At 35.9% G+C, this 13958-nt stretch overlaps 2 protein-coding genes and 1 long non-coding RNA gene across 4 annotated transcripts; all 3 read right to left on the bottom strand.

Moving 5' to 3' along the window:
• Positions 1–1573: 1573 nt before the first annotated feature.
• On the bottom strand, positions 1574–5750 carry LOC148211715 (uncharacterized). The gene is made up of 5 exons (XM_088122583.1): positions 5728–5750; positions 5443–5626; positions 4913–5332; positions 2213–2294; positions 1574–1581 (listed from the first exon to the last, which is right to left on the bottom strand). The coding sequence occupies exons 1-5, from the start codon at positions 5748–5750 to the stop codon at positions 1574–1576; spliced, it is 717 nt and encodes a 238-aa protein (XP_087978709.1).
• A 4725-nt stretch (positions 5751–10475) lies between these two features.
• LOC148211714 (uncharacterized) lies at positions 10476–11370 on the bottom strand. Its single transcript, XR_015790516.1, has 2 exons — positions 11130–11370; positions 10476–10896 (listed from the first exon to the last, which is right to left on the bottom strand). It is a non-coding gene; the product is annotated as an uncharacterized LOC148211714 (long non-coding RNA).
• A 437-nt stretch (positions 11371–11807) lies between these two features.
• LOC148211713 (thaumatin-like protein 1b) lies at positions 11808–12878 on the bottom strand. 2 transcript variants are annotated; one of them, XM_088123350.1, is made up of 2 exons: positions 12772–12878; positions 11808–12687 (listed from the first exon to the last, which is right to left on the bottom strand). In XM_088123350.1, exons 1-2 carry the CDS (start codon positions 12827–12829, stop codon positions 12005–12007), a joined length of 741 nt encoding a protein of 246 aa, XP_087979476.1. In that variant the 5' UTR covers positions 12830–12878; the 3' UTR covers positions 11808–12004. The 2 variants fall into 2 exon arrangements, with proteins under 2 accessions (XP_087979476.1, XP_087979477.1); XM_088123351.1 differs by having other exon boundaries at positions 11808–12684; positions 12772–12870.
• Positions 12879–13958: the final 1080 nt, after the last annotated feature.

Raw genomic sequence — 13958 nt, 5'->3', positions numbered from 1 at the left:
GTCTATGCACAAATGTTGATTGGTTTAGCATGAGACGATTGACAAATAACCAAAAGGAAGTGAACATGTGGACAAAAATAGAAGGATACAATTAGTTAACAGTGTTATGGCAGAACTTGAATGAATTATGAGTTAAAAATTCAAGGCAGCAATTGAAAATCTTGTAAAGTTTGTATATATAAATAGACACATACATATAAGTTCTAAGTTCAATGACTAAACTTGTAATTGTTATTTTGCTAAAATCCCGCCCATATCATTATGTTATTGGCTTATGAGTTATTTCTTTGTTTATTAATGTAGTAAGAGTGCTCATACCGTGGGTCTGCCTCCAGCTTGGGTTGAAGTATCCGAAGAAATAGCTGCAAATGTGCAATGTGCATGAACGAAGATGATGAAGTTAGCTAAAGTTCATGCAAAGGCTTTAATGCCTTCATTAGTTTCTTCTCATTAGTTCCTCTGTTCTGTCTCATTTTCCTTGATGGTTTTTCCACTGTCGGTTTTTCAGGTGACCCTTATGTTCTTTTATGACTTCCCCTCAGTCATTCCCATACCAATACCTTTTAAACCTTCTATTCCACTTGATGAGAAACTTCAAGGCATGAACACCTTCTTCACTTTTCCATAGCTTGCATTCTTTTTATTTGCCAATTTGATTACAAATTTTCGTGGTTTTGATGACAGCTTGATATACACGACGGCAAAGCTACTGATAAAGGTATGTTTAGATTCAATGTATGTATTTTTGAATTGTCTGGATTTTATTGGGTTATTAAAGATATTCAGCAGCACCTTGGCTTGTGAAAAGTTGTGAGATTAAGATGGAGGATTATTATGGGAATTCGCAGGACTTTTGTGATTTTTATTTTTCATGCAGAGAATGCAGTAGTGGAAAGTAAAGTTTCGGCTCTTAAGCAAACTCCAAAGGCTGCTAAAACTTCACAAAACGCCAAGAAGAGGAGGAAATCTAAAGAATCTCATCTGACTCAGAAGATGAAGAAGAGGAGGAGGAAAATGAAGATGGCAACAGCAGCGGTGAAGAAGCATTACAAAATTTTTGGAGTTGATTGATTTGGTTAGACAGAAGTTAACCACTTTCATTCTTCCACACCACCCCCACCCCCCTAAAAAAAGTCCAATTGTTTTTGTATATTCCCGTAAATTTGAGCAATGAAATTGTTTGCATCGAATTCCATGATGAAATTGAAAGCCTCATTCCTCATGAATTATTCAAGTATTGTGTGTTGAACTTGTTGTAGTTCATTAAAAGCTGTCAAATTGAATGATAAATTGTTGTATGCATTTGAATTGTATTTCAAACTTTCCTTTTTTTTTTAAACATATTCTTTTGCGCAGCATTAGTCTTTTCAATAATGAGAATTATTTTTTGTGCGACAAAGACTTTTAAAATTGAAATGCAGTGTGAATGATGTAACAAAACTAGCTTATTTGCATGAACCAAGACTTGTAAAACTTAAAAGGTTCAAATAATGCGACACAAAAATATCCAATCCAGTCATTACAAAAAAATTCAAATCTGTCATTACAAAACAAAAAATCTCCACACCTGTCATTACAAACCTGCCATTACAAAAGTACTAATTTACAAAATCTTAGTACCATCACAAAACAAATGAGTTTCTCATACACTTCACAACTAGAAATCTATAAACAGCTCTTGCAACTATAAAATCTCATTTACAAGTCTATGCCCTTCTAACTTTGATAGGCAACTTGGACCGCCTATTCACTTCAACTATTTGAGAAGATGAACTTTCCTGCAATGTATTTAAAAAATAAATAATAATAATAATAATAATAATAATAATAATAATAATAATAAACAACTTACAACAAATATATTGGAGTTTTTTTGCAGTACTAACATGTGGATGTTTTTTTTTATCGATTGGCCATTTGCAACTTCTTTGTTGTTGCCATATTGTTTACATTTAATACATTTCATAGATAAGCGTCTCCTACCAACGATGCTACCTTTTCTTGGTTCATCGGACTCTCTCCTTCTTAATTTCTTTGGCCTACTGGGAGCTCTTCTAAGATGTGGAAGACTAATAACATTGAAATTTATACTTGGCTATAAGTTTGGACCGTTGGTTGGGTAAACAACAGGCTCGTAGCATGCAATGTAAGCCTTTTTTTTTATAGCAATCTTCAACATATGTCTCAACATTATGCCCTTTATAGAAAATACAACTAATGGCATGTTGACATGGCAACCCAGTGAAATCCCATTTCCTACAACTACAAGATTTTGAATTAAGGTCTACAACAAACTTGTCACAACCATTCCTAACCTCAAATTTCAAGTCACTGGCCCACATATGTAATGCCCTGCATTACCTTTAACAGTATTTTCGCGACTTTATATTATTATTGTATTTCAGTTAAGCTAGTCAAATCTGATAAGATTAGCAAGTTGATAATTATATTTAAGTAACAAAATTAGCAATAGTACTTTAGTAATTAGATAAATGTTGTGAATTATGGTAATTGTAATGGTAGAATTAGTTGAGTATTTGTAAAGTTTCACACATTTTACTCAAAGTTTTATTATAACGTAATTAACCAAGTAAAGCTCCCATTACCTTTATTTTACTCTTTATTTTTCTACCTTAAATAAATTAACTTAATCGAGGGAATATAGAGAGTTTTACCTTCCACCCAAGAGACATATTCATTAATTAAGTTTGTTAGGAATACCAAAAATTTCTCCTCTTCCCCATTAAGTATTCGGTCATGCAAGGAGGAGAGGGAGGAGAGTTTGTTTCATCTTCCTAGATCTTCCTTTTTAAGTTTCATATGTATATTTCTTCCATCTTCCTCCAATAATATTTGTAAACAAATCTGAAAATTTTCTCTCAATCATCTATCATATGTTTTAAATCACACCTTAGAGGAGTTGTGGTTGCTTTTCCAAGTCCCTTCAAGGATCGTTCATTGCGGTTTTGTCTTTTCGGTAAGAACGGTTTCTTTTAGTCTAGTTTTGTAAGTAGATTTTTCCTAATAATTTTTATAGAACCTAAGCATGTTCATATCAATTTTCTAAGGTTTCCATCATCATTTCAAGCTCTCTTAGTTGCTGGAAAATTTCCTTTTTTTATTTTTTACGGTAGAGAGGAAAACGCACCAACGGTAAGCATCATTCTTCCTTGTTAGATTATTTTAAGGGTTCATTATTAAGATAAAATAGGTACTGTTTAGGCCTTATTTTTGTTGATTTGTGATCTGAAAATCAGAATTTAAAAGGTCCTAAAAATGTTCATAAAATTGCTTCATAACGGTTTTTAACGGTTTATGTTATTTTCATAGTTTTAGCTTGTTTAGTATCAAATTTTGGATTGTTAATTATGAATTTTTGAGACCATGACCAGCACCTTTAAACTAACCTAAAATGTATTTGAATGTATTAAAATTGATTTTTATGATTAGTTTTACCTACGGTATAAAATTGTGAAAACTAGTGCTATGTGTTTTCTCTAGTTTTTTTTTTTTGTAAATTTGCAAAATCAGTAAATTATTTTTATCGATATTATAGTATATAAATCAGAGGCTAATATGAAAATTTAAAATTACTTTTCACAAATTTATATATATATATTTTATGATTATTATGGACTACGTTAATTATTAAGGGATTTCTACTAGTAGAATAGTGAACATATCTAGTTATGAGAACTTATTGAAGAAAGCTTAGTTTAGGTAATTGAGTCCTAATTTTAGTTGTGTTAATTATTATTAGGAAGCTTTAAGGAAATTTCTTTAGTTTACGAAGTTCAGGTAAATGGATTCTATCATAAGTTACTGCCTTGTATGTTTTGTTGTATTATTGTTTGATTGTAAGTGAATTATGTTATGAGTTGCATTGTTTTGTTATTGAATTATGTTATTCATGTTGCTTAAATATATTTTGTTATTGAATGGTGATGGTGGTTAAATTTTATGTATTACAAAGCATGTTATGATTCTATGGCTTTCTCATGTCATTTTAAGTATGTTTAATAGGAAATCATGTTTAGGTAAAGCATGACATAATGTGTGATGCATTGCATTCGTAGTAAAGTTAGTAGTTTTATGTGTCATGGATTTAGTTAAGATTAATGTTATGCATGAAATACCCAAATTAAGCAGTTATGTTATGCAGCTAGATGTATGATATGACATATATGGTTTCTGTTAAAGGCTGGGCCCTACGGAACAAATTAGTTCATGTTAATGGTATTTATGGGGGGTAATTACCCTATAAACATTACATGCGGAATTGACGGTTATGGAATGGGGTATTTATGTATAGCATGGCACCAAATTAAGGATTTAGATATGTAAGTTTATGCTAGCAAGCACAAGTATGTTAAGTTAAGTTGTTCGTTGGTTTATATGTTAGGTTGAGGTATGCATGCAAATAAGCATGATGTGTGTGTTTGAGCATGAAAGGTTCCTTATGATGGGAACTACTTACTGGGTATTTTTTTATACTCATACCATGTTGTTTCAATTTTTTTTACAGATAGTTATATAGTTGACGAGAATAACGTCGAGGATGACCTAGGCATTGACGAGGAGGAGATATGAGACACAGTTGAATTTTATTTATAATCTATACTTTTTATTATGACTATACCACATTTTTACTTGTTTTATTTAAGGATAATAACTTTGTGATTTCCGCTGCTAAAGATTTATAAGTTAAGTCTTATTAAGTTATCGTTTTCATTTTTAGACGAAAATACAAGTTTTTATCTTATTTTATTTTAATGAAATTATGTTTTATGAGTAATCATCTCAATATTATATTATTAATAACATATAAAAATTGAGGTCATTACACATAGGTAAACCAATTCCTAGTATGTAGTTTCTCCTCTTCAATCTTTTTTTTAATTTTGGGACACACCTCCCGATCAAATTTTTCAATCATATCTCTATTTTTTTTTTTAAATCTTCTCATTAGATAAGTTCTAATCCATTCACATAAATAAATAATTGGTTGGTATCTAGCTTCAAGTATAGTAGCATTAAATACCTCGCATAAATTACTAACCACATGATCACACTTAGACCCGCAACTAAAGGCGTGCTTACTCCATTTCTCACGAGGTAAGGCCACCACCCACTTGTATGCACCTTCATCTACCTTTTTTATTTCCTTCATCTCCCTCTCCCATTGCTGATAATAAGTTGCATTGGCTACTTGCCAAAAAAGCTTTCTCAACTGCATTCTAGGAAACCTCTTTCTCATGTTGCTATAGATTTGTTTCACACAAAAGTGATGTTCTGATTCTGGAATTAATTCACTGAAGGTTGGCACTAAACCCTAAAAATATAATTAAAATAAACATGTCATGAATTATGTAAAGAAACTAAAAATAATTGTAATTTAAAAAATTAATGAGAATACTTTCGTTGATCAGATATAAATGTAACTTTTTTACTTCCAAAATCCACAAGTAATTTAGTCAAAAACCATGTCCACGAGTCTTTGGTCTTTGCCTCAACTACTGCAAAGGCTAAGGGAAAGTATTGGTCATTAGGATCTCTTCCAATTGCTGCTAGTAATTGTCCTCCATAAGGGCCTTTTAAATGACAACCATGTAAACCAATAAATGGCCTACGACCAGCAATGAAACCTCGTCAACATCCATCAAGACAAATATACAACCGCTGAAAGGTATTGATTGTTATAATTCTACAAATTGGTTGACCATCAACCTCTTCTTGTTCCTGTCACACATCCAAGTTCAAAAGAGAGCACTGCTACAAGGATTGGATCTAATTAGATTTACGCAAATGGTTGGTCATTTTGTAGGAATCAAGCATTTGAAAAATCCTTATAATTTATGAGATGTTTAAAGGAATTATAGTGCTTTGGCCTTGTTGGTATAAAACATTGTGGAGCCTTGAAGAAGCCCAATATCCTTGTTTTCCCATTCTTATTAGGGTTGCCGCCACACAATTATACATGTATATATTTTTACTAAGTGTCTTTTGAAAGGCTGGCCGAAAGTTGCAAATTGAAAGGTAGCAAAAGAAATTTGTTTGTGGGTGCACATAATTTTGAGGGGCGGCCGGTTGTTGCAGTGTGTATTATTTGTGTTGATGCACAAATATTGAAAAAGGGTTGTGGCAGGGGATTGGCAAAGAAAGAAGACGAGAACTCGGGGTTGTAGTGCATCGTCGGCAACCAAATCTCGTGAGTATTGTAAGGTTTTTCATTCTGTATTCCTAAGTAGCTATTGTCGTAGTGCTTAGGTGGCCATTATCGAGGCATCTAGAGAGCTTTATGTAGAGCGTTGAGGTCCATTGTAATTATCTCAATATCATAGTAGAACCTGTTGTCGCGGAAGACTGGACATAGCTCATAGTTGGGGTGAACCAGTATAAATTACTTGTGTCATTTTCTGTGCTTTATCTATTTTTCTTAGTATTGTGTATGACTTAGAACTGTGGGAGGAGAAAATATTATTGGTGAGTAAATTTTCCCAACAGGCCTTTGTTTGTAAGACACACAATTCACACGTATAATTCGAGGAGGTAGCGCCTGAAGCTTGTGGCACGAAAATAAAACATGTCAAAAAGACCAAAGCGAGAAAGATCGTGGCGCTTGTGGACACAATACGCGCCACAAGTTGAGTAGGGTCATGGCGTTAGAGCAGCACACCACTGCTATATACATAGTGCTATGGAAGTTCAAACTTTTTTTTATTTTTCACCTGATTGTGAAGGATACAGCGTCGTGATTCTCACTTGTATGGTTAGGGTGCTAACACGACTCTTGTTTTTTCTTTATATATAGAGAGAATTTTCAGGTGCCTCAAGTAATTTCATATCGATAATTAACAAATTATAAATATAGAAGAGGCAAAGGGCCAATTCGACCCGTTAGGATTTATTTATTTTTCTTTTCCTTAACGTTTTTATCCTTTTGTTATGAAATTTACCATGGGTTTTCGTGGTTTATTTTCGATCATGGGTAGCAAAAATTTTTTTGTTAGCTTGATGTTGCTTTGAAATACCCAATCACAAAACCAGTTAAAACATTAATTAGTAAGAATGAGAAAATTAAACACATAATTTCATGAAACACATTATTTATATTTTATTACCTTTGACTTGTATTATCCATATATTATACCTTTAAATTTATTCCACCGCAAGTACATAGTACAATTTTATTCACTGCAGTAAAATATTATAATTATAACGCCAAATTCACCGTGGTGAAAAGGCCAAAATTCAGAGCCTAATTCCTCTTGAACTTATCCAAGTGGCTCTCCACGGCGGCAACGGTGGAGGAGAAGGAACTGAAAATCTTGGTCTTCATCTCTGTTGAGAAAAATTACTTACTGATAATATTTTCCCCTTCCACAATTTGTTAGTGAAAATTAAGTAACACATAATAATAAGAGATATAGGGAAAAACAAAGAAATGACACAAACAATTTATACTGGTTCACCCCAACTATGGGCTACATTCACTATTTTGCAACAACGGGTTCTACTATGATATTGAGATAAATACAATGGACAATACAATCTCTCAAATATAGAGGGCCTCGATAAAAGCCACTTAGCTTCTAGGAACTACAACAATAGAATTCTAGGAATACAAGAATGAAAAACCTTATAATACTCACGAGATTTGGTTGCCGACGATGTACTACAATCGAATCTTGCCTCTGAAACTCTACCAAATACTACCTCTGTCCTCTAAAGCGTGCACTTACACGTTCGCAAGACGGCTCTCAATTGTGCAACCACACAACTCTTTGAGTCACTCAAAGCCGTTGCTGAGGTCACACCCACTTTTGTAAACCAACACCAAAAGTGTTCAAATTCCGACAGCTAAACCTAAAAGAGATTTATCAACATATATATATATATATATATATATATATATAATGATGGCAAGTTAATGAGTTTGGTCTATTTTGGCCCATTGCTTGTCAACAACCTTCCACTTGGAGACAAAACAACAATTCATCTCCCACTGCAACAACAGTGTCCCTCATAATTGAGTTCTGACTGTACCAATAGCTTCCAACTGAACAACGTCTTCTTGGCACCAACCAAGGCTCAACTCCCACTGCACCAACAGCTTCTAACATCTTCTTGGCACCAATCAAGACTCCATCTGTGATTGCCCTGAGACTGAGCAATCCTACGTGGTCTTCTCTCCCAGACGTTAGAGACACAACCACGTGCTCCCACTCAAACTAAGTGGTCTCCGACGCTTCCTTCTTCACTCGCACCCAACGACTCCTGAATAAAGATTTTCCCTCCAATAACTTGGCACTCCCACCCAAGTCCGTTGCCACTCTAGAGACACCACTATCGACCTTAGCACCAAATGTAGTCTTTCTCAATGCACTCTTTCGCCTACGCGACTGACAACTGGGGCTTTATCCTGACAGTCTACTGAACACCTCACTAAGTTTTTCCCCTTTCTTTTTCTTCTACTTCTCAGTTGTTGTACTTGAACTGATGGCAGATTCTCCTGATCTGTCTTGACTGTCAATGCTGCTAATTCTTTCAAGTCTCCTCCTGAACTATCTACAGCCCTGTGCATAATCCGTCTCTCTAATCCTCTGGCAACACCAAACCTCAACACATATACCGAAGCTTTTCTGTGGCCAACAACCATTACCTCGAATCCCCTCATGAGTTCCCATCTGTTCTCTGCAAACTCACTTCTGTAGCCTTTGTCATCCAATTTCCCTGTTGATATCAAATTCATCCTAAAATTGGATACATACCTGACACCATGCAAAACTAACTCGGTCCCACTGTCAATCCTTAGATGAGTATCCCCAAGTCCTCTGATCTTGGAGAGTCTCCAATTCTCTGTCCTCACTGCGCCATGATTTCTTGCAGTAAAGGATGTGAACCAACTCCTATCTGAAGATACATGCATCGATGTTGCACTGTCCACTACCCATTCTGATGACTAGTCTACATGTATCGTGTTACCCTCAATACAAGCTAACACATCTGTTGACACGTAATTTAGAGTGTCCTCATTTTCTTGATCCTCTTTAAGCTTACTGTAGTATTTCTTGAAGTTACCCTTCTTACGGCAGTAAAAACATTCAACCTCACTGCTTCATTCCTTGTCTGTCATCCCATCCCATCGTTCCTTCAAGGTTTTGTGTGTCTTCTTGTATGTAAGAAGATCTGTCACTTGCATTTTCAAAAACCCAAAATTTCCCCCTTTAAATCTTAAAACTCCCTTGAAGTAGTGGTGTGACTTTCCACTGGATCCCATGACGTCGAACCTACAGCTCTGATACCACTTGTTCGGAAAATTTACTTACCGATAAATTTTCCTCTTCCACAATTCGTCAGTGAAAACTAAGCCACACACAATATAAGAGATATAGGGAAAAACACAGAAACGACACAAGCAATTTATACTGGTTCACCCCAACTATGGGCTATGTTCAGTCTTCTGTGACAATGAGTTCTACTACGATATTGGGATAAATACAATGGACAATACAATCTCTCAAATCTAAGGGGCCTCAACAAAAGCCATCGAGCTTTTAGGAACTACAACAATAGAATCCTAGGAATACAGGAATGAAAAACCTCACAATACTCACGAGATTTGGTTGGCGACGATGCACTAAAATCTCAGAATCTCGCCTCTGAAACTCTACCAAATACTACCTCTGTCCTCTAAAGCATGCATCTACATGTTCGCAAGATGACCCTCAATTGTGCAACCACACAACTCTGAATCACTCAATGCCGCTGCCGTCACACCCACTTTTGTCCACCAACACCAAAAGTGTTCAAATTCCCACGGCTAAACCTAAAACAGATTTATCATAAGATATATATAATGATGGCAAGTTAATGGGCCTGGTCTATTTTGGCCCATTGCTTGTTTTGACTCAAATTTATCCCAACAATCCCCTTGAACCGGTTGGTGGCAAGATCGAGAGTAAGCCTGTGGCAGCGGCGCTGGTGCTTGAAACCTCCAACGTAGGGTTAGGTGACGGAACCATAGAAGCTGAGATGGGAAACGAAGGCGAGGGGAGAGAGGGATTGCACAAGGAAGATGAAGAAGAGGCACTGGTACTTGTCTTTGTGGTCAAGTATGGCCAGGACAAGACATCAACTTTTTTATAGGCATATGTTGCATATACTTTGTAATAAAATGTATATATTTTATAACCTAATAATTTAGTACTATACTAATAGAATGTATATATTTTGCATTGCGATTGATTCATTAACCGTAAAGCTTTTTAATAGCGAGCTATTTCTATGCTGCAGTAGAGCTTTAAATATTGTGAGCATTTGTGTCATGTAATTAATTTTATGCATATTATTGGTCATTTGTAAGATTCAAGTATTTGAAAGAATCCCAGATGTTTACCGGAATAAAATTTGGCTTTTATTAGTATTTTAGACGCAAGCAAAAAAATAATTGACGCATATATAACTCAAGGAGGTAGCAACTCGATGCTTGTATAGCACGAAAATAAACCATGCATGCCAAAGACCAAGATATGGGAAGCACCATGGCGCCTGCAGATATAATACGCAGCCACAAGTGGAAAGTTACACAGCCATGAGTGGAAAGGTCATGGTGCTACAGCATCACAATGTTGCTAACATAGTGCAATATGGAAATGTGAACTTTTGATCGTTTGTCTTGCGAGAATAACATATGGCTAGGGGTGTAATCGATTCGGGTCGGGTCGGGTTTTAGGGAAAACCGACCTGAACCGAAACTGTTCGGGTCAAAACCGAACCGACCCGACAGTTTCAGGTCAAACCGACCCGACCCGACCCGAATTTGGTTTTTTTTTCCTTCTTCTTCCTTCCTCCTCCTCCTCCTCTTCCTTATCCTTCTAACCCTACCGTTTTTCCCTGTTTTCCATGAAACCAGAAACCAAAAAAAGATATCCAATTATTTTTTGTTTTTTCAAAAGAAATACTCTTACATTTTTTTAGGTCAATTTTTTCCTTTTTGTTTCAAAAGAAACTAAAATGGAGGGATGAAATCAACGTTTTTGTTGAGAAATTTCATATGGGTATTGCTCAAAAACCCCTAAAATCAACAACAACCTTTGATTTCCATCTCCCACCTCAAATCCTCTTACCAAAACACATCCAACGTCTCAAACAAGCTCACCGCCACCTCCACCGCCGCGATTTCAAGGTCTCCGATTCCCACCGTGTGTCGCCGCCGGTAGAAAATGTTGCTTGCCGTCGGGATTCGTTCAAAGAGAGAGATAGGGAGGGAGTAAGAGGAAGGGAGGGGGGCGGTGTGGGTTACCTAGAAAGATTGAAAGTGAGTGAGGGAGAGAGAAGATGGGAGTGAGAGGTAGGAAGGGGCGGCGTGAGTTGTGAAGTGAGGGAGGGGGAGAGAAGAGGTTATAAATATATATATGACCTGATTTGATTACATCGAAGTTCGGTTTGCTTTCGGTTCGGTTCATATTTTGTTCAAACCGAACGACCCGAAATGCTTCGATTTGGTTTCTTTCACCCCTACATATGGTTCTCACTTATAGGGTCATGGTGCCACACATTTTTTTTATATATATTAGGGAGTTTTCACCAAAAGAGAAATCTTTTTTTAGAGTAAGTTCATATCTATAATTGACAAAATATAAATAGATGAGGCAAAGGACAATTCAACGTGTCAGGATTTATTTATTTTTCTTTTCCTTGACGTTTTATATTTTTATGTGGTTTATTCTCGATCATGAGTGGCAAAATTATTTTGTTGTATAAAGGATTATTTGATATAACATTAACTAGTAAGAATGAGAAAATTAAACACATAATTTCATGGAACACATTATTATTTCACTTCAACAGAATGACATTTTATTACATTCAACTTGTATTATTCATATATTATAATTTGAAATTTATTCCACCGATCAGTACATATAGTACAATTTTATTCACTGCAGTAAAATATAGAATAATTATGAAAGGAAAGCAAAAGAGATTTTATGTTATATGGTTACGGGCAGAAGGTAACAACATAATTGGGCGAACCGCTGCATGTGAAGGTGCTGGTTTTGTCGTCATAAGCGTAGCTGTAAGCCTGAGGGCATTGGTTCTTGAAGATCAACGAGTACTGGCTGTGAGCGCACTTGCTGGGGTCGTTGAATTCAGCGGTGCAACAATACTGTGGTTCATTAAACGCAAGGCATGCGCTCTTACACCCAATCACGCTCCCATCTCCTGACCTGACTTGCAACTCCGTTGGGCAAACCCCGTTTACATTTGCAGAACAAGCTGTGGATTGGCATTCTCCTGTTCCACCCACTGTGGCTATGGAAGCCGGCAGGTTGAAGCCGTCGACGAGGCTGACGTCGTAGAAATCCATGCCTCCATTGGGGGCTAATGTGAACTCGGCCAGTGTGGCGGGTGGAATTCCTCCTGCGCCATTGCAAGAAATGGAGCCGGAGGCACAGTCTCCAGTTTCGCAGGAAAATCTTGAAGAGCTATCGACGAAGCAGCGCGTTCGAGCCCAGATCCTACCCGTCCACGGCGCAGGCACATCTACGCTCCTCGACGCTCCAGAAAGCAACTGAAATCCAGTGGTGGAGAGTTGGGATTGTCCGCTGCCGCTGGTTAGTGTTGCGGGCCATATGGTCTGTGGACAATTGTTTTTGACAACAAATGTGGCTGCATGGACTACTGTTTTACAAACACATGACATTATTAATTCATCCAAAACTTAAAACATAAAAACAGTGAATGTTGTTAATAATGTATACATACCAGAGGAGAAGAGCAAAGCAAAAGTGAAGAGGGTGTGGATCATTGCTTCAATTGCCATGATCAATCAATTACAATTAATCTAATTGCTTTCTTTATTGCTAATTAATGTGAGTTATGTTCTAGATGGGGTTATCCTCGTCCCTACTTATAGTCTCTATTTTGTGATGCAAAAACTGAAAAACAAATTGTTTCAATTTGGCCAAGTCGCCAGATTGTAAGGCTGCTTTAATTTGTTTTTATTTATTTTCTATTTTTTAGTACAATCTTGGGCTGCTTGGATTTGTTTTTATTATGAATAACCAAACAAATATACATGTGGGTGGCCCGTAGCCTAAGAAAGAATAGTTTATTAATTATTTGGACCATTTCATGTTGACCATGTATTTCCCAGTTTGAATTATACATGTATTTATTGATGTCTGCACGTAATATATATTCGGCAAACTATAACGTTTTTGTTTTCATAACTTAATGGTAGTTGACCAAGTTTCATGGCCATTCATGTACACAAAATATTATCGATTACATTTTTGTTTTTAAGTACCAAAGGATGAAAAGATTCAAATTGGATGAGCATGGGTTATGCTCACGTTTGTCGTATATATTTTCTGTATTAGTAGATCTTATCGGAGTAAAAATAATTTCATAATCACCCTGAAAGCCTTAAGAATATCAAGGCATCCAAAAATAATTAATTCCAGTACAAAAATATATAGGAATATATTAATAGTAATTTTTCTCTGCTACAATACCGAGTGACTATTAAAGAAGATAACGATAAACATCAAATTTCCTGATTTTGATTTTAATTTTATCCAAAAAAACAATTGTCATACTAAGCACGTGTCTCTCCTTGAATAGTCATTCATATTTTCACTAAACAGTCAGTTGGATTCGTGTGTACATGAAAAGTGGGATGGATCCCTTAGTTATTGATTGAAGTTAGGCACGATCTTCTATGCATCGGCTCGACCTTTTGGAAAATTGGTATTTGAGATTTTCGATTTAAAATAAAGGAACATAGTGATGTCACAAATAATAAGTGGAATGAGTATTCCGAGTATCGATCCACAAAGACTGAAGTTGTTATTTCTTTTGTAAAATAATGATGATCGACGGTTTTGCAATTGGATTTTAGGTGCAATATAATGGGAATGATGTTGGTTTTGAGTTTTTAAAGTTTATGG

Source organism: Momordica charantia (assembly GCF_013281855.1).
Source record: "Momordica charantia cultivar OHB3-1 chromosome 4 unlocalized genomic scaffold, Mcharantia_2.0 BLBB01000004.1, whole genome shotgun sequence".
In the NCBI taxonomy this organism is placed as follows: Eukaryota; Viridiplantae; Streptophyta; class Magnoliopsida; order Cucurbitales; family Cucurbitaceae; genus Momordica; species Momordica charantia.
The sequence above is the reverse complement of the archived record's forward strand: the minus strand, read 5'-3'. Positions and strand labels throughout refer to the sequence as shown.